This window comes from Tenrec ecaudatus, chromosome 5 (assembly GCF_050624435.1).
Source record: "Tenrec ecaudatus isolate mTenEca1 chromosome 5, mTenEca1.hap1, whole genome shotgun sequence".
In the NCBI taxonomy this organism is placed as follows: Eukaryota; Metazoa; Chordata; class Mammalia; order Afrosoricida; family Tenrecidae; genus Tenrec; species Tenrec ecaudatus.
Genome location: NC_134534.1, coordinates 92,367,239 through 92,388,602, shown reverse-complemented (window position 1 = coordinate 92,388,602; position 21,364 = coordinate 92,367,239). Strand labels below are relative to the sequence as shown.

The window sequence follows — 21,364 nt, the reverse complement described above, 5'->3', positions numbered from 1 at the left end:
GTCACCACGCCCACGCCACCAGGGCGCATCAACAGCCAGCACTCAGCACAAGGCGAGAAACGCGGATACATACTGCACGAGGGGACGTCACACAGCTCCATGCGCACGTTTTTGTTCTGCGTGAAGCACCAGGGGCCTTCCATCTGGCCCCCTGGGTTCCGGCAGTAGGCGTGGCCCCCTCTGAGCTCAGGAAATTCCGAGCTGGACAAGTGGTGGCTGTGGGGGTGCTGCAGGACCCAGGCCTGGCACTGGTGACCCGACCTGGTGGTGCTGGCGGTCCCTCTGTAGTCTGTGCCTGAGCCGTTGTAGCACTGGTGGTCTAAGAGGGGAGGGAGGGTGTGTTAGAAGGCCTGACATTCAAGGGGGGGTGGGGTGGGGTGGGGGGTGGAGGGGGAGACTCTTTCTGTGGGTAGTCAACCCTTCTTCCGCGGTGTCATAAACAACAAAACCACTTTGCCCCGATACACCCAGAACCCAACCTGGGTTTCACAAAGGTCGTAGGATTGTACATAACGTCCAGGAAAAAGTGGATTAAATGCATGATTCAATGAAGTCCCAAACCCCCCAATTACACTGTGGTTCATCAGGGACATGAACCATGTTGATGCAATTATCCTGATGTCACCTCAAGGAAGGGACTCGGGTCCCATGAAGTGACTGACGACTCACAAAGACAAGCACGGGGGAGCTGGTCAAACCCTAAGATGCCGTGAGCCCCAATGCTACGGCTCTCCAGTGATGTGCGATGAGACCTTCCTACAGGAAATACAAGTTCTCTGCAGAACAGGGGACGATGAGAACAGGGGCCGTTCCTGGGTAGGGCAAAAGGTCCCATCGCGAGGCTGGGGGTCCCAGTGGGCGCCTACATAAAAAGGCCTGGCCGCCTACTGTACTTCCCAAACGTCAGCCATGCAAAACCCTGCTCCCCCGGAGTTGGGATCCCCGCAATGGCAACCCATTTTCTCTAAGGGCTGTGGGCTTCAGCTTAAACGGGGAGGATGGAGCCTCTGAGTTCTAACAAGGAAAACAACGGGCATTCCACACATAGGCCGTTTGTCTGCAGAAGTCAGGGCAGGCGATGCTCCTGCGTGGCACTCACAGCGGCCCAGCCTTTCCGCAGGGATGCCGATGCGCATGCAGTTGGAGGCGTCTGGGCTCTCGGGCAGGGGGAGCGCCTCACACTTGGGCAGCTGCAGCTGCATGAGGATGAGCGGGTTGGACCGGGCGATCGTGTACTCCTGGCGGCACAGGTCACTCTCCAGCACCTCGCACTCGTCGCGGCACAGCTCCCGGGGCTTAGGCACCCGGGACCTCTCATCGCACAGCGGGAACACGAAGTGGCAGAAGGATGGGATGGCGAACTGCGAGCACTGGTCCGACAGATGTGTGGAGGTGCCAATCATGGTGAAGGCAGCTGCGGAGACAGGCGAGACCCAGGGAGTATTAAAGCCGACGCCCTGCATTGTGCAACCCTCACCCCACCCTGGAGCCCCTTCCAGGAGAGGCTCCCTTGGGGTACACATGGCTCCAGGAAAGTTTACACTAGACATGGAAGGTCGTTGTCACGGTCAGAAACAGGTACAAGAAGGTGGAAAACCAAGCTCAAGATGTGTCTCCCATGACAGGAATATGCACATTTTGGAGACATACACTTTTTCCTGTGGACTGACTACCAAGTGGGGGATTTTGCAAGCACGGGAAAGGTATTGGAAGCTCCGGTTGAGGCCCTGGGCGGGGTCTTTCCAACACTCCTTCATCTGCAAGCAGAAGGCACAGAGCACACTGAGGATTAGGAGGCAGGGGGTGGGCAGTAGGTACTGAGTGAGCTAGGGAGAGAGTGTGCAGAGGGTCACACATCAGGTCTGGGAAACCCACTGGAAAGTGGAGTGAAATAACCATGGAGAGCATGGTAAAATGGACATGTTTCACAGGCCCAAACCATGTGGGATGTATTCAAAAGGGCACGAGCCAAACACAATGCAGGCCGTGGCTGGGAAACCTGGAGTTCTGTGCTAAGGGAGAGATACCAGCACTCTCTGGGGAAGTAGCTGGAGTCTGAGTCTATGGTTGGTGGCTTAAAAAAAAAAGTTGTGTTTTTTAACAGCGATTTTAGTGAGAGAGATTACAGGGTGCATTGCCTGGGGTGAGAGAACCACGCACGTGTAAACTTGGGGAAGCCAGAGAAAGGACGGAGGGCTCCGGGTCTGTGCAGCTGAGGGGAGGCAGGTCTCTGTAGCTGCAATGCGGAGGGCCCAGGCTTGTGTGCCCTGCTTTCCCTCCAAGGCGCTCACTAGTTGAGGCCAAAGAAAACCACTTTCCCATCCTGACCATCCCCTGTGTATTCCGTCTCACATCCTTCTGTCGTTCTTCACTAAAAGAATGGACTTGCTTATAATGGCTTAGAGAGCTGCAAGTGAGGCCCTTTTGCTTACTCCCTCTGCTGAGGGTGTGCTTTTTGACAAGGGAAGGAATGAAGATTGTATATAATTCTCAAGACCCTGGAATTCAGTCCTGGAGGTGCTCCAGCACAGCCCATGACTGGTCGGTGCCATACCTAGCACTACCAGCAGGTGGCACTGCTACCGTTCATTCCAATGGGAAACCCACAGGCACTCACCCACAAATTAAGATGGGTAAGCACTGTTTAAATAAGTTAGTATAGAGACTAGTTTTGGAGATGTCTGATTCCCTACGTATCAGGAAATGAAATTCTGTACCCCCAAAAGCCCCCCCCAAAACCCCAAACTACAACCAAATCCTCTGCTTCGGAGTTGACTGGAATAGAACTGCCCCTCTTGTTGTAAGTCTTTAGGGCAGCACCCTGCCTTCTTTTTGTCCTGCAGAGTGGCTGGTGGGTTCAAAGTGGTGACTGCTCTTTTAGTAGTTCCATGCTTAACCCATTGTGCCACCAGGGATCCTTGACAATCTGTACAGAGCCGTGAAAAATTGTTTATTGTTTGAATGCCAACATGAGCTGGGTTGGCTGGGCCACGGTTCTGGCTTGTAGGTAATGGGTTGATTCAATGAGTGGAAAGCAGATGACATTGCCTGGAGATGAGATTCTGGCAGCCAGCAATTTTGAGAAACAAAGAGGTTATGGAACAGGGTCTCAGAGTTAATGGAAGAATTGACCTGCGCATACAGTTCAATGCCGTCGTTTCAGATTGGCTGGATATGAAGCGGGCTAGTACATGGAGCCAGAGAAAGGTTATTTAAGAAGGTCCAACCTGCAATTCCTCTTGGACCATCAACTGATGGGACACCACAAGTGATCTTTTATGGGTTTTTCCTCCTGCTTCTCAAAAGGCAATACCTTAAGCTTCCTGAGTAGTGCAAATGCTTAGCTGGAGGTTCAAGTCCACGGAGAAGTGCTTCACAAGAAAGGCCTGGCAAACTCTTTCCTGGCAACTCCGGCCATTGAAAACCTCCTGGCACACAGTCCCACTCTGGCACCCATGAGAGTGGGCTCCCTGGCACACCCTTCCTGCTCCTGAAAGGGCAGGTCTAGGTATGGAGGGATCCAAGAACTCATTTTCTTCATCTCCAGAACACTTCATGAGGGGTTCTTTGGCCTGCCCATGGGAGAGCTAATAGTGTCCTAGGAATCCTGTGATGTACAGTGGGGATGAGCAAGAGGTGCTCTGCTCTCCAAAGAGAAGGACATCTTTCTCCACAACTGGATCAGTCTTCCCCAGTTTGAACCACAAATAAGTCACTCTGGCCTGCTTCCAAATATGGACTTTTTTCCAAAAGCCATGCATTCAGGGAATTTTCATTCTAATCTTTCATTTCAAAACTGGTATGAAACCAGCAGCTTAGATATGTGAGTTGTGTGGTTTTTAAAAAAAATTCCTGAAAAATAACAGGGATTATCTTGCGCCTGCAAATCACGAGGATGTACAAGTCACTGAGCAGGCTGCGATCAGCATGAAAACTGACCCAGAACAGAAAGGGCTGGAGTACCCAGTTCATGTTAAGGGACTGCAACCAAGTTTTTCCTTCAACGAAACAGAGCTGAAGAGGAAACGATGACGACAATCACAGCGCTTTTATTAAAGGTGAGCGTTGCTTCCTTTCTTTGAACATAGGTAAGGTGAGATTAACTCAGTCACGATATGGAAGCATACTTCTTTCCAATATGCGGTCGTCAAAAAATGTTGAGGACTTTTCCTTCAAATGGCATACAAAGCTTCTCTCGGGAGAGAGAGCTCTACATTTCCAAAACACTTCCCACAGGACTGAGATGGCACCTTTCAGGAGCTCCCGTTGTTATTTCCTTCGCCCCCCAGACCTCAGGGCCGAGCTTCAGCATTCTCCAGATGCATCGCTTTGTGGCCCTGATCTTAGACCCTACTCTGAGGACAAAGGCCGGGTCACACAGGGGTTGACTTGAATTTAGATGTCCAAAGAGCGGGTTTCTAACGTTAATCCTCATTTTTACCCATAAATGCCCAACATAGCCCCTTAGGCTCCTCTCTGAATCTCTAGGGGTACTCCAGCATCAGATTTTTTTTCAAGCTCATCAGGTGATTTAAACACATATCTATTGATGATATACTGGTCAGTCATACAGATTTCTGTCAATGCACACACACACACACACACACACAAACATTTAAGTCTAAGAGTAAATAAAAATATATTGCCACTAGAGTTCCAGTCCATATATCCATGACTTTATTCCACACAAATGTGTTTAAATACGTGTCTGTGATCAGTCGATGGCTGCAGATGAGTTCTCTCGGTCATACAGTTGTCTTAATTTCTCTACAGCAGTGGTTCTCAACCTGTGGGTCGTGACCCCTTTGAGGGTCAAACGACCCTTTCACAGGGGTTGCCTGATTCATAACAGTAGCAAAAGCACAGTTATGAAGTGGCAACAAAAATAATTTTATGGTTGGGGTGGGTCACCACAACCTGAGGACGTATATTAGAGGGTCACGGCATGTGGAAGGTTGAGAAGCACTGCTCTAGAGTGCTTTCAAAAAAGCCCAATCAAAACTGGCTCTTCTAGGCCCGTTTAGCTCAAGGCGGCGAGGCCAGCTCCGGGGGTGATGCAGACTGTTTACTGGGATTCCCAAGCAGCGATCTTGATAGCTAATCTCAAAGAGATCAGGGTGGATTATTAGGAAGAAGTTTGTAAGAAATGGAAAATTGCACTGGCAAGGAAAAAGGCTTGGAAAGTTGTCCTGAGAAACCCAAGGATATTTAAAATAAAAAAACAAACAAAAAACCCAAGAGAAGGCTCAGAACCTTTATACGAGTGAGGAAATGCAGAGCCAACGTGAAGTAAACCTCTATAAAGGTGGCGGTCGTGGCTGGCATCTGGCAGTTGTTCTAAGGAAGGGGCCCGGCCACGTCGGCGAGGACAGCATAATGCTTAGGAGCCACACAGTTTGGTCCCCTTAAGAGTGTGTTGAAATCCATTTGCATTCCTTTGTATAATTTAAATACGCACGCTGAGGATATTTTATCGCAGTCTATGTTAGAGCTGCTCTTGCTTCTCCCAAATGCCTCAGATTTTTACTTTACAAGAAACAAAGAAAAGAGATACACTGCCCACGCTTGGATGAGGAGGGGAAGGTCGATAAAACACACGCGATGAGTCAGAGGGGCAGCTCCGATAGGTGCGCGGGGCCCACGCAGGCGTTTCACAGCCCTACCTGTGATCCGGTTCTCGATCTCCCCCTGCATTTGGAGGGAGTCCACATAAATGGTTTGGTTCCCAATGAAGCGCGCGCAGGCAATGCCCCGGTAAGGCTGGCAGAATCCATCCTCATGAGAGTCGTCCCTAGGGAAAACACAGACAACACCGCTCACAATACTGGCCAGTGTTTCAATGTCCCTGATCTCATTTACTTTTTAACCTTTTCAAACGGAATTATTTTCCCCTTTGATTTGTACTTTCAGTAATTGAAGGCAATTTGAATACAACGGGAAAACATTTTTTTTGAGGCAGAATTTTCTTTAGAGTCAATAGTTGTTGTTGGGTGTGTACAGAAGGAAACCCTGCCCTCTGTGCCGTCCTCACAGTCGTTAGGGTGGGGCCCACTGGTGCAGCCCCTGTGTCCCTTCACCTTGTTGAGAGTCTCCCTCTTTTCCACTGCCCCTCTACTTTACTTTCTCTAGGGCAACGTACCCAAACCATGTGAGACGAAGAGGACATCCCTGCCTATGAGGAGCCTTCTGGCTGTACTTCTTCCAGGACAGACTTGCTTGTTCTTCCGGCAGCGTGTGGTACTTCCAATGGTCTTCGCCAGCAGTACAATTCAAATGCATGAATTCTTCTTTGGTCTTCTTTATTCAAGGTCCACGCTTCACATGCCTATGAGGTGACTGGCAATGCCATGGCTGGGGCCAGGAGTGCTTTAATCCTCAGTGACACCCATGCTTGTCAACACGCTAAAGAGGTCTTGTGCAGCAGACTTATCCAGGGCAGTGCTTCATCTGATCTCTTAACTGCTGCTTCCATGAGCATTTATTATGGATCCAAGCAAGATGAAGTCCTTGACAACTTCAGTCTTTTCTCTGTGTATCATGTTACCTACTGGTCCAGGTGTGAGGGCCCCGGTCTTCTTTTCCCTGAGCTGCAACCCACACTGAAGGCTCCGATCATCAACTTCAACTTCCAAAGATCAACTTCATCAGCAAGTGTTTCAAGTCCTACTTACTTTTAGCAAGCAAGGTTTGAGGCAACGAAGAGGGGTGATATTTGGGAACTTTTCTGCTGTACCAAGACCTCTTCAAAGTATTGAAGAGCAAGGATGTTGCTTTGAGGATTAAGGTACACCTGCCCCAAGTCATGGTGTTTTTTCAATAGCCTCAGGTGCATGTGAAAGTTGTACACTGAATGGAATCAGGAATTCTGAGGAATCATTGCGTGTGAATTAGGGTGAAGACCAGGAATGTTTAAAATTCCATGGACGGCCAAAACAAACAAATGCGTCTTGGAAGAAGTACAGTCAGAATGCTTCTTGGAAGCAGATGACTTCTCACATCTTTCCAATGTGTTACAGGTGAGAGCAGGTCCTGGTAAAGGTCATCATGCTTGGTAAAGTAGAAGGGCAGCAAAAGAGAGCTCGATCCTTAAAGAGATGGGCGGCTACAGCAGTTGCAACAACAACAGCAACAGGGAGCTTGGTGCAGGAGCAGGCAGCGCTTCTTCCTGGGTTCCTGGGGGTTGGAACTGATTGGATGGGACCTAATAAGAGAAGGGGAGATGTGAAAACCTTCTGCATTGCATGCTCAATTTTTCTTAATTAGTAGGACACTTACGTCCCGAAGGATGTGTGGTGCTGGGACTGGTGAGCGCAGGCAGTTTCTTCCAATTCATGCACTTTGTTAGGCTCCCACCATCCAGCAGCATGCACTAAAGGGGGTACCAGCTTTCCACTAAATCCCAGAGACGGAAAATGAAGGTGGATACCACATGTCCACAGGCCATAGAAGGTTTAAATCCAGCATCTCATGAGCCAGAAAGGGCATTCCTAAATATTTCTTTAAATGAAATTTACTAAGAAATATATAGCTCCCCACAAAACCCAGCACATTAAAATGTTGTATTCACAACTCCCCCAAAATATAGGAACAACAATGGATGAATGGATAAACTGTGGTATATTCATGCGATAGAGTATTTATTACCTAGCAATAATAAGACAGGAGCTATCAGGTCATGTGAAGACACGGAAGAACTTTATGGCTGAGTGCGAGAAGCCAAACTGCAAAGGTTCCACTCTATGATTCTAGCTACAGCGGCCCCGTAGGGCCAGGACTGCATGGCACTGCCTTGTTTGCCCAGGTCTGGAGAGGTTTCTGCCTTTGCTAGGAGGTGGCCTGACCACTGTTCTCGTGGAAAATATTGGTGTTTTCCTTCTCTGAGAGATTCCCACCTTACACAAGTCTTACTCCCTGTGCTGTTCTGCAAAAGTCCAAGCTATGAAGACAACACAAAAACGCAGTGGTTTTGGAGGAGGGGAACAAGGGGCGCACAGAGCACTGTTAGGGCAATTATCCTGTTAGTGAAATTATTCTGTATGACGCTGCAATTAATCGTGGACCTATCATAGGAACCCCCAGGTAGACTGTGCATCCCAGCTAATATTAACATAGCGAAATGGGCTCACCATTGGTAACAAATGCACCATGGAAAAGCAAGATTTTGTAATTAACAGGGGAAGCCCAGGACATTGGAAGAGGGGGGTGAGTATCTTTGAAAACATTCTAATTTTAATGCTCAAATTTTCTTAAACCTAAAATTTCTCTAAAGTATGAAGTCTATTAATTCCACAAAATTAAAGGGAAGTGGAACAAGGAGAGGTTGAACCTTATGTGAAGCTGTAAAATGTGCACACAGATGGCTCCAGAGACACATAGAGTGTGAAACGAACAATGCCTCCTCATTCCCGTCAGCTACACCAGGGACAACGTTATGGCAATTCCTGCCCATGTCCCCTATTTGCAAACCAAGGTTTCATGAAAATGATGCTAATCATTATTATTTTTTAAAATAAGCTTCATTTCAGAACTCAGTAAGGACGGATAAAATCCACAATGTCCATCACATTAACCCAATCCAGGATGGAAACACCTGAGAAGGGGTGAGAAAGATTTAAAATGGAGAAGAACCCATATGCTATATCTTTGCCGGGCACCATCAGCTTTCTTTACCATATTAGCTTATGCACACATTTGTCTTCAGCGATCGTGTCGGGAAAGTGGGTATCATGGAATGACCGTTTAGTTCAGCAAAGCGTTCTTGTATTGAGGGAGTATGTGAGTGGAGGCCCAATGTCCATCTGCTACCCTACTGCTAAACCTATAAATATATGCACATAGATCAATTTCCCCTAGTCATAAATATATTCACATATGTACATGCCTGTATTTAGGCCTCTATGTATGCCCTTTGCATCCTAGTTCTTTCCTCTATTACCTTTTGCCTACATATAACCTCCTCCCTGGGGGATGGACAACAAAAAAGTGGGTGAAGGGAGCCGTTGGGCAGTGTAAGATATGATAAAATACTAATTTATAAATTACCAAGGGTTCACGAGGGAGAGGGGAGTGAGTGGGGAGGAAGGTGGGGGGAAGAAAAATGAAGAGCTGATTCCAAGAGCCCAAGCAGAAAGCAAATGTTCTGAGAATGATGAGGGCAACAAATGTATAAGTGTGCTTTACACAATTGATGCATGTATGAATTGTGTTAAAGAGTTGTATGAGCCCCCAATAAAATGATTTTTTTTAATGGAGAAGAACAAGACAAGTGATATGCTTATTATACAATTGGGTAACAGCTTAGCCGGCAGCCAGACACACAGCCAAAGCCACAGCAGACTCAGGACCACCCATGTGCTGAAAAGTGGAGATGCTCCACAGGGTTCCCCATCTGTGACCTTCCAGAAGTAGGCCCACCAGGCCATTTTTCTGAAGCGTCTGTGAGTGAGTCTGATCACCAATCTTTGATTAGCTGCAGAGGCTCTACTGTTAGGGCCACTCAGGGGCTCTACAGAACCTACAGAGCCTGAAGCACCAACCCCACTGCCAGCTGTCCATTCTGGTGCACAGTGACTACACAAGGCAGAGTAACACTGCTTCAAGGTTTCCAAGGCTAGAAATCTTTATGAAACTAGACCGTCTCAACTTGCCCCTAGGTGGGGCTGGTGGATTCAAACTGCTGATCTTGTGGTTTAGCAGTCCACAGTGTAATACACTATCTGATACACACAGGGCAATAGAGGAAATATCTCAGAAAAGTAACCTGCTCTTTCTCTCGTGCCCTGCAGTCACACACTCCCAGTTCCTTCAAGGGAAAGGGGTGCGTTGAAAGGAACCCTTACACTATGGCTCCAGGTGAAGAGTGTGTCCAAAGAGAAGGATAAACATGGGTTACAGCAGAGATATTGGGCGGACACCCATGGAGGAACAAGGGAGAAGGCTCTAGAGCTCCCAGTGCAGCTGAGGATAAGGACTTCAGGCCTGTAATTAAGTCATTTTTTTTCTAGCAATATGGAACCAAAGAAAATGTGTCATAGGGACCACCCTACACAAATCTGAAACCTAGGTATTTGGTTGTTGTTAGGTGCTGTTGAGTTGGGTCTGACTCATGGGAACCTTATGTACAACAGAACGGATGGTGCCTGGTCCTATGCTGTCTTTCACAATCTTTGATATATCAGAACACGATGTGTCTCAAACAATGGTGTCAATTTTTCTCAACAAGGAGTGCCCTCATTTTTGCTGATCCTGCACTTTATGGAAGAAAAAAAAGATGTCCTTTTTTCGCGACTTCTGCTTCCTGGTGGCATGTCTAAAGTGAATGAACAGAAGCTTCACCATGCCCATTTCTGAGGCGCATTCTTTCTTGGCAACTCACAGTATCATCAATATTCTTTGAAAACAGACTATCCCAATAAGAAATCTCTGGTATTCAATGAGCCAAAGAGATTTAAAAGTTCTAGCTGAGCTTGTTCACAAAGCAAAATCTGAAGGCATGTAACACTGGCATAAAAGGCACCAGATAATGCTCTCTCTTCAACTATCCTCGAATCTCTCTCCCTCCTCTGCTATTTTACAAAGAACATGCCCTGAAACAATAAATCAGCTAACAAAAGTGAGGTCTAGGTGTCAAGAAAAGTGGGATGCCTTTTCTCTCAAGTGCACTGTGGTAGATATAGAATTGTTTGTCAATCTGAAGATTAAGAGTGTGGGGGTGGAGTCTGGCTTGTCAATCACATCATAGCCAATGTGGCCTCTGTGTGGGCCTGGCCTTCTGAGAATTCTGGGAAATCTGGTACTTCTTCCTTGGAGGTAGGAGATTCTCTGCTCACACCCTGGGAGACATAGCAGCTGACAAGACACATGGACCCACCCTGATGCAGAGACCCCTGCCAGTACTGAGATGTTTCCAATGACACTGGATCCAAAGACTTTCTACCCACTGGCCTGTGATCTTCTACATTCGGTGTCACTGCATGTATTTCGTGAGTCTGAAGAGGACTTTACAGATTGGTATCAGATATATGGGCTAATATCGGACTTATAGACTTGATCCGGACTGGGCTGGGATGTTTTCTCAAGGTTCAAATGCTCTTGTATATAAATATCTTTCTTATACACATATGCATGTTTATGAATTTGTTTCTCTAGTCTACCTGGACAAACACATGCACTAATCCTTAATTCTCTGGGTCAAAGATTCCAGACCTAGAGTTAAAAAGTCAGGCAATCAAAAAAAAAAAAAAGTCAGGCAATCTATTAAGCATACACACCCAACTCAGCTCTTGTTCACTCATTTTATGCTGGAGCTAACTGCTCAATAAGTTAAAACAAATATCTACATTTCCCTCAAACATCCACATAAGCAAAGATAAGCTAAAACCTAGTACATGATCTTATTGTGTGTTAGAATCGGGGGCGGGGGGTGCACATGCTTACACAATATCCCAGGATAATCTTAAGACAAACATGGCCTGTCTGATTGACATGAGCTGTGATTGAAGTCAAACAATTAATTACATTCCTTGGCTTGACCCCCAAAGAATGAAGTATACCTCTTCCTATTGTAAGAGTCAAGACCTAGACTCCAGCCTCCTCACATTGAGCTTCTCCCCGTTGTCTACCGGGCAGTCTCCGGATGGGGAAAGCCACGGGAAGTGTGGGAAAGACAGCAAGGATGACGCAGAAGCCCCCCAAGGATGTCCCACTTGCTATAAAATTTACTCATCTTAAGGACTTCCCATCTGATTTGTAGGGAATATCCAAAACACTGAACAGAAGTCTTTGGAAAATGAAAATCACCAGGCATCTGAACATAGAGAAAACAAGTGGGATTACTTTTTCTTTACAAATAGAATATGTTTTATTTCCACCTGGCATAGCCTGGGAAACACCTTGGAAGAGGTGCCGAAAGTCTGTAAAACAAAGACCAGAAGGATTGAAACAGAAGCTAGCAGACGAAACAACATAAGGGAAAACAGACATGCGTGCTAAATGATAGACCAAGGATGTGGAAATTCTATCTGAAAATATCTGCTGCGTTCCTAATGATGTCAGACACTGAAGCAGGTTTTAATGAAGCACACATGATTGGTGGAAGGCCAGACCAGGACTTTTAGTAACTATGATAAGTACAATTTTAAAAGATGGTAGAGAAGCCTAGGGTTAACTGATGGTCAAAGAGGGAGAGAAACTATTGCAATGCCAGGTAAAGAGGGGAGGGAGTGGGCGACGCAGATTCAGCAGAGAAGGAGCTCTCAGCTACAATAGAAAGTGCTCCTTCACAAGGGCTACAAAGTTGCTGGGGCTGATTGACAACCCTCCCACCAACCAAACAATCAAAGAAAAACCCAGACCCACTGCCATGGAGTCAATTCATAGCAAGCCTATCGGACAGAGTAGAACAGTGCTGTTGGGTTTCTGAGACTGTGAGTGCTTACGAATGCCATCTCCTTTTTCTCTCCATGGAGTGTCTGGTGAGACGGAGCCATCCATCCACCTTGGGGTTAGCAGCTCAATGTTTCGAGCCCACTGCTCTACCCAGGCCTCATTCCCCTCCAAATTACACACACTAAACATAAAAATTAGTTTGAAGACTGGGGTCTTAGCCATCCAGTGCTCGTATAGCAGATACCAACTTTAATGAACAGAGGTCTTATTTTCTCACAGTCTAACTTCAGAGTGCTGGTCCTGTGGGAAGCCTCCTCTATATACACTCTGAGCTGAGGCCCTGTCTTTTCTAGCTTCTTCTAGTCCTCGGTTCGTGTGAGATTATGTAGTGCTTAACTGCTTACTTGGCTTTTTGTCTTAAAAGAGATTTTCACAAGATACGCTCCTACAGCAATACTTCTTATGAATAAATAGTGGAATGAACGACTGGATGCGACCCTGTGCGCAACGGAATGCAACCTTGCCTGGTCCTGCACCATACTCACAGTTGTCCTTCTGTTGCAGTCACTGTGTAATCCATCTTATTGAGGGTCTTTGTTTTTGCAGCAGCCCCTTTACTTTACCAAGCCTGCTTCCCCTTTCCAGGGACTGCTCTCTCCTGACGCGCCAAAATGAGAGGACGTCTCCCCATTCTTGCTTCCAAGGAACATTCTGGCTAAACTTTTTCTAGGACAGACTTGTTTGTTGTTTTGGCAGTCCACAGTACTTTCAATATTCTTGGCTAACATCAGAATTCAAATTCATTAATTCTTCTTTTGGTCTTCCTGATGCAATGTCAAACTTCCACATGCATCGGAAGCATTCGAAAAGACAGTGGTTTGAAACAGGTGTGCCTTAGTCTTCAAAGTAATATCCTCACCTCTCCACGTGTTAAAGATGTCGCGCGTGGCAGACTTACCCAGTGCAATGTGTTGTTTGATTTCTAGATTGTTGCATCCATGAGCACTGAGTGTGGATCCAACCAAGACAAATATTTTGACAACTTCCATCTCTTCTCCATTTTTTATTATGTTACCTATTGTTCTAGTTGTGAGAATTTGGTTTTATTTATATTGAGTTGTAATCCATACTAGAGGTTGAAATTCTTCATCCTCATCAGCAAATGTTTCATGTCCTCACTTTCAGGATGCAAATTTATATCATCTGCACATCACAGGCTGTTAAGTAGCTTTCCCTCGAGCTTGATGTTTCCATTTTCTTCATAAAATCAAAGATTATTTGCTCAGTATACAGACGGTGTAAGTATGATGAGAGGGTACAACCCTGATGCATACCTGTCTTCAACTATGGAGTATTACCTCATTCTATTCCCACAGTTGATTTTTTAAAGAATGAAGTTTTATTGGCATATATTCACAAGTCCTATGACTCAATAGGTTAATCATGTTAAAAAGTTGTACAATCCACTGCAAATGCTGTAGCTCAGTTCTTTACATCCTCAAAAGTGGTACAATCCACACTGCTTCTGGATCCCCATTATTATCATGGCTATTCATAGTTTGTTATAATCCACACAGTTGAGTGTCTTTGCATAATCAATGAAACACAAGTAAGCATCAATAAATCAGAAATTATTCTCTGTTTTCACCTAAGATCCACCTGACATTAGCAATGTTTCACCTCCTCTTCTGAATCTGGCCTGAATTTCTATCAACTCCCTATCACTGTACAGCTGCTGCAACTGTTGCTGAATGATGTTCAGCAAAATTTTACTTATGTGTGATATTCATGATATTGTCCTATAATTTGCACATTCTGTTGAACCACCTTTCTTTGTGACCTTCATTAGGTTCAACAAGCAGTTGCAGTATTGGGATCAATACTGCAGCATCACCCACTCATTTATGCCAAGAAATCTGGAAGACCACTACCGGGCCAACTGACTGGATGATATCTATGTTTATACCCCTTTTAAAGAAAGGTGACCAAATAGAATGCACAAGTTATATAGATCGATATCGTTGTTACCAAGTTCATGTAAAATTTTGGTTTCCTTGGGGTACTTAATATGATCAGAGAGCAAGGTCCATAAAAAAGTGTCTGGTGAGGGGACCTGCTTGGCCAGTTAACCTCAAAGCAGCGATTTCAGAAGGTTATCGCGATTGTTTTTTGAGATTTCAAAGGGGTACTCTTGATACATTTTCTTGAAGGACTCAGGACAATCGTGGTAATTTATTATGAACCTTTGAGAAATTTGCAAATTGCATATATGAGAAAACCATCAGGAAAGTTGCACCAAGCATCTTTTCCCAACACAACAAGGCCCTGCTCATCCTTCATGAGTCGCAGAGCTGTCTTATAAGAATGTTGCTGAGAAACAAACAAACAAAAAACCAGATAGGAAATTTCTGCCATGGAGCAAGTGAGAAATATATATAAAACTGTTAAACTATTCTTTCCTTCACATATCCTCCAGCAAGGATGACACACCTCTGAAAGCACTGTTCCCTTCTTTCTAACCCTTCCCCAAAGAACCCTGCACTCTTCCGTTACAGACACTATCTCAGAAGGGCAGTTTGGGCATGTTCACGAGACTGAAAGTGCATTCCTTCCCAATGCCCTTTGCGTTCTGGGAACAAATAGAAAGTCTGAAGTGGATTGATAGGGTAAAGTTTCTTCTTGCTGTTTTGTTGTTTTTGTTTATTTTCTCTCCTGGGCTCCCCAATGTGTGAAGCACAGAGGGAAGAGACAATAACTGATAGATGGTTAACAGGAATGGCGGTGGCAGATGGAGAGTGGTAAGGGGGAGGGTAATTGGGAAGCAAACAATGAATGCAGGAGAGGAGATGGAGCATTAGAATTAATTGTGATGATGTAAATACAACTCTTTTAAAAGTGATTTAACTATGGAAGGGTATGGGATGCGAATATTATATCAAGAAAACTATAAAAAAAACCCAAACAACCAAACCCCAAGCCCTCAAACTTGTAGAAGATGTTGAATTGGAGAATGTTTTATGGTATATATTTTTGCCATAATTTAAAAAATTATGTGAATAATGAGTACAAGGAAGAAGAAATTGTTCTAACATTTATTGTGGTAATGATTGTACAACCCTTCTTGATATGATTGGACAAAACAAATTTGGAAGACAGATACTTGACCAACTGACTAGAAGAGATCCATCTTTGTGTTCATTTCAAAGAAAAGTGACCCAAAAGAATTTTTAAACTATATAATGAAATCATTGATATTGCACAAAAGTAAAATTTTGCGTAAGATAACTGAACACTGGAAGCAACCTTGGGGAAATGATGATGTGTATACAGAGTGTGAGACCCGCAACCACTAATGTTCACATTTGAGAATCACATAGCTTCCCGCGTACTATCATGATACACACAGGGGTAAACCAGCTGTGGTTATTCTCAAACTCATTCATATTTACAGAATACACTACCAAATCAACAATGAAGGAACTATTGAGCATTTTCCAAGGAAATGGCCCAAGACAGGAGCCATGGCATAAGATACTGGTTAATTATTCTACTCCTTGGCAGGATTCATGGGTAATTTTTTAAGCTGATTGATTCATCTTCTTTCTGTTTTTGTTTTGATTTCTAGAGTGACCCTGATAAAATCATTATAGAGGGATGGAAAACAGGGTCAGTCTATGGGAACATAGTCATGGAAAATGGGGAACACAAAAAACACAGCTACAGAAAACCAATCCTTAGAGGTTGCTGTCTTATTAGACTCCAAGGTTGGGGTCAAAAAGTCTTCTGCTGAGGAGGGGCAAGATGGCAAACAGATAGGTAGCGCATGCCCGGAGCTCTGTGGAGATCGGTGAGGGGGAAGATTTGGGGGCCGAGTAGGGGTGTCAAGGCTGTTGGTCCACCCCTAGACAGCCCAGAGCACTTCTCTGAATCAGCTGTCTTCAACCCCATCGTCTGCACTCCCTGCAGACTCCCGCGGTCTCAGGTCCACCAACTACCTCTTTTGCAGCACTCCAGACATCCACTCTGCCTCAACGGCTGCCCCAAGCCAGCCAGGTGCATGGCAGAGGCTTCCGCCCTACCTTGGCACTCCACACAGACCTGTCAGCTAGCCCCTCCCACCGCCCCCTTGACAGAGGTTCCTGCCTCTATGCTCTGGGCCTGCCAGGCATCTGGCACAAGTTGGCAGAAACTTCTGCAGCTGCAGCTAAGGGACCCAAGCCTGAGGGGCTCTCCCACTGACTTTCCCTTCTGCATTCTCCCTCTGCAACACCCCCCTCTCTGTGCTCTGAGCAGTGGATCTGCACACTAACAGAAGCAGCGGGGCCCTCCTTCCCACCTGCCTGCCTGTTCGAAGTGTTCTTAGCCAGGAACAGACCACCCAATTCCCACCCACCCAGAACTACACACCCCTGTGTCTGGGTCAGCACTTTCCATCGGACTGCAGCATGCACAGCTGCAAACAGCCACTACGGAGGCTGAGGGTGGCTGAAGCACAAAGCACAGAACAAGGTGAGAGGGAAACCCCAGCGGGACGAAGGTGAAACACAACCCTTCAAGGCAGTTGGCTATAGGCAGCCAGCAGAAGCACCAACACCAGCCTCCCAAAGAGAATGCCCAGGGCTCTGTGACACTGGGGAAAATGGCACCTAGCTCCAAAAAATTGACAAAAACCCTCCCAAACAAACAGCAAGCTGCATCAACAGTTTCAAGAAAAGAGAAACAAAATCCAATGCCAGAGGATGACCTGGATCTAATGGCAGTAATAGAAAAGGCAGACGTTGACCTCCCACAGAAAGAAATCTTCAGAATGCTGCTTAGAGTAATATAGGACATGAAGGAAGCACTAGAGAAAAAGGATGAGATGAAGCGGCAAAGGTCATGCCCCAAAGGGAAATACAAAAGTGAAGGGAGAGATAATAAAAGCTAATGGCAAATTCATGGACTTCTCCCAGCAAATGGAGGAGACAGAGAACCACACCAGTGACCTACAGGGCTCCTAAGCTTAAATTAATAATTGTGAGAAAGAGTCTAACAAGTCCATAGAGAAGCTGAAGAAAACCCCAGAGCTATGTCTGATGCTATGAGAAGGAACATCAGAATAACTGAATTACTAGAGGAAAACACATTGAGGAAATCAACGTCAAAAATAGCAATGGAATTATTGGAGGAAAACGTCCCCAGCTTAATGAATGAAAACCAGGCAACTATCCAGGAGGCCGAAAGAACACCAGCTAGACTGAATCCCAACAACAAGTCACCAAGACATATAATTATTAAACTTTGAGGAAAAGGAGAAAATCATGAGAGCAGCTAGGGGGAAAAAAAGCAGCCATATATAAAGGCAGGCAGATAAGAATATGCTCAGACCTATCAGAGGACAGTATGAAGGAGGAGAGAGTGGAGCAAACCACCGTATATACTCGAAGATAGCTGACCTGAGTATCAGCCAAGGCACCTATTTTACCATAAAAACTGCATTAAAAATGTATGGTATAGAAAATTGCAGGAAAATAATGCTAACTGAAGAATATTATATCCAGCCAAATTATCAAGGTTGGTGGAGAAGTGAGAGCTTTTCTGGACAAGGAAAAACTCAAAGAAAAAGCTAAAAGAAACCCAGCACTACAAAAGATCCTTTCCAACCCAGTATGGGCATAAGAACAACACCAAACATAAATAAGACTCTGCCACACAGAAAAACACCGCCCAGAGAGCATGAAAAGGTAAACAGCCCCCAAGACAACGCTGGCTCAACAAGGGAAGGAAGGCAAGAGTGAACCACAAACACACACATGTACAGCCCACAGAAAAGAAATGGAGGTAGGAAAACACCCTACACAGGAGGTATAAAACGACATCACAGAGTCCACAGATAGATGTATTAATCCTGAATATCAATGGAATGAACTCCAGTCTTAAGAGGCTAACAGATTGGGACAAATCTGAGAACTCTGACTCAGGGAATACACAGGCTATCAGAAATAGGGAAGGACACAAACACAGAGAAGACACAAATTGACAAGTAGGATATACCAAAGATAAAACACCTGTGTACATCAAGAGAATTTGTCAAGAGAGTAATAAGAGAGACCACAGACTGGGAAACATCTTTAGCAATGACACATCAGACAAAGGGCTTATTACTAAAATCTACAATACTCTGCTAATTTACAAGAAAAAAACAAATTGTCCACTGAGGAGGTGGGCAAAGGACCTGAACAGAAGTTTCTCAAGGGCAGAAATCCAAATGGCCAATAAACACATGAGGAAATGTTCTAGATCCCTAGCCTTAAGAGAAATGCAAATTAAAACAACTATGAGGTACCACTTGATACCCTCAAGATAGCCCAATTAAAAAAATCAGAAAGTAACAAGTGTTGGAGGGGCTGTGGAGAGATAGGAACTCTCATCCACTGCTGGTGGACCTGTAGGTATGTACAACCACTATGGAAATCGATTTGGTGATATCTAAAACATGGAAATTGAGCTACCATATGACCCCAGCAATCCCCATACTGGGCATGTATCCAGAAGAGACAAGAAATAAACCATGGCCAGACATCTGTGTTTCAATGTTCATTGCGGTGTAGTTCACAATTGCAAGGAGTTGGAAACAACCCAAATTTCCATCAAGAGATGAATGGATTAAAAATTGTGGTACATACATACAATGGAGTATCATGCATCGCTAAAAAATAGTGATGAACGCATGAAGCACATCATCACATGGGAAGAACTGGATGAAATTATGCTAAGTGAAGTAACCCAAGCACAAAGGGACAAGTACAACATGAGCCCGCTGAGGTAAGCTTAAAAATGCAAAAGGGGCGTAGGGAAAAAGCTACTGGGGTGAGGTCCAGGTAATATGGCAGGGGTCAGACTAACCCCAGGGATACATATGGTAGCTAAGTAAAAAGGAGGAGGGGGGGAAGAAGACATGGGTAGCTGGGGGAACATGGCATTAACCCACCCAAAGGGAGGGTGTTGTTTGTATGTTTACAGGGAAAGATGGACCAGACTTCAACCCAGTGCTCCAAGACAAGAATGCAACACATTGGCATGAAGCAGGGAACCAATAGAGAGGTCTGAGGGGCTGGCCCCAATCCTAACTATGTGGACAGCTTTCCCTTCCCCCCAGAAGAATTCACTTCAGAAGACAACACTGAAGCTACAGCTCAGGGGGAGGGACATGTCTGATCAGAACAGAGAAGCAAACAAAAGGTGAGGGAAAGAGAATGGAGCACAGCCTGGCCCACCAAGCCCTGAGGACGATATTCCTGTTCATAACAGGCAATGCACAGAGAGGACCAGAGGGCCAGCCCCACCAGGAGACACAATGTCTCTCCCTGACCCATTGCATGATGGGGGACAACATTGAGACACAGTGCGGGAATTGAACCCGATCTGACCCCACCACACTGAGGCGAAACACTAAGGACGTGCAACAGAACAGCAAGGGGAGCAGAGCAATGAAGTCTCCAGGGAATACCAAAACTAGACTGTGGGGCCAGGGCTTGGCACAACATCAGACTTGACTGGAAAACATCCTAAATGTCAACAAACAGACCTTGAACTATTTATAGGCTTTTCTTTTTGCTGTTGTTTTGTTGATGTTATTGTTTTACCACATATACTCATGTATAAGTCGCATCTTACAGCACATTTTTAAAGCCATTTTTGACATAAAATTAGGTGCCTCGACTGCTATTCAGGTTGGCTTATACTTGAGTATATATGGTATTTTCTTTTGTTGCTTTGTTTTGCACTGTCTTGTTTTTGTGCATATTATTGTCTCTGAATGTCTATCTAGATAAGATAGGTGGGATCAACAATCCAAAGGAGAAAACAACGGGACTGATGGCTCTGGGGGGACGTGGGAGAGGGAGAAGTGAGGAAAAGGAAGTGAGTGTTAGCAAACCCAGGGACAAGAGAACAATAAGTGACCTAAAATCGATGATGAGGAGGATGTAGGAGATCTGGTGGGGCTTGCTCATGGACCAAGGGGAATTATTGAAACCTAAATGAAGGCCAAACATGATAATGGGACAAGAGGAAAATAAAAGGAAACAGAGGAAAGAAGTAGGAGGCAAAGGGCATTTATAGAGGTCTAAATACAGGCATGTACATATGTAAACATATTTATACATGACAATGGGGAAATAAATGTATGTGCATATATTTATAGTTTAGTATTAAGGAAGCAGATGAACATTGGGCCTCTACTCAAGTACTCCCTCAACACAAGAACACTTTATTCAAGTAATCTGGTATTTTGAGATGCTCACCTTCCTAACACAATCGCTGAAGACAAAATGGGTGCATAAGTAAGTGTGGGGAGGAAAACTGATGGTGCCCAGTTATCAAAATATATAGCGTCTGGTGTCTTAAAGGCTTGAATATAAACAAGCAGCCATCTAGCTGAGAAGCAACAAAAGTCCACATGGGAGAAGCACACCAGCCTGTGTGATCATGAGGTGTCGATGGGATCAGGTATCATGCATCAAAGACCCAGAACAAAAAAACAAACAAACATGTCATTGAGAAGTGGGGGCGGGTAGTGCAGAGTGGAGACCCAAAGCCAATCTGTAGGTAACTGGACATCCCCTTACAGAAGGGTCACCAGGAAGAGACAGGCCAACGAGGGTACACTATAGCATGGACGAAACATACAGCTATCCTCTAGTTCTTTAATGCTCCCCACTCAACCCACTATCATGACCCCATTCTACCTTAAAAATCTGGATAGACAAGAGCATGTACACAGGTACAGATAAGAGCGGGAAACACAGGGAATTCAGGACAGATAAACCCCTCGGGACCAATATTGAAAGTAGTCATACCAGGAGGGTAAGGGGAAAGTGGGGGGAGAAAGAGGGAACCCATTACAATGATCTATCTGTAACCCCCTCCCAGTGGGGTGGGCAACAGAAAAGTGGGTAAAGGGAGACATCGCTCAGTGTAAGACATGAAAAATATA

The 21,364-nt window shown here is 45.3% G+C and overlaps 1 protein-coding gene across 1 annotated transcript in view; it reads right to left on the bottom strand.

Moving 5' to 3' along the window:
• ROR2 (receptor tyrosine kinase like orphan receptor 2) overlaps positions 1–21,364 on the bottom strand; it is a 285,132-nt gene that overhangs the window by 12,904 nt on the left and 250,864 nt on the right. Inside the window, exons 5-7 of the mRNA XM_075549750.1 lie at positions 5,664–5,791; positions 1,100–1,414; positions 74–319 (exon numbers count right to left, since the gene is read on the bottom strand). Coding sequence (XP_075405865.1) covers positions 74–319; positions 1,100–1,414; positions 5,664–5,791 — 689 coding nt within the window. The remainder of the gene's footprint in view (positions 1–73; positions 320–1,099; positions 1,415–5,663; positions 5,792–21,364) is intronic.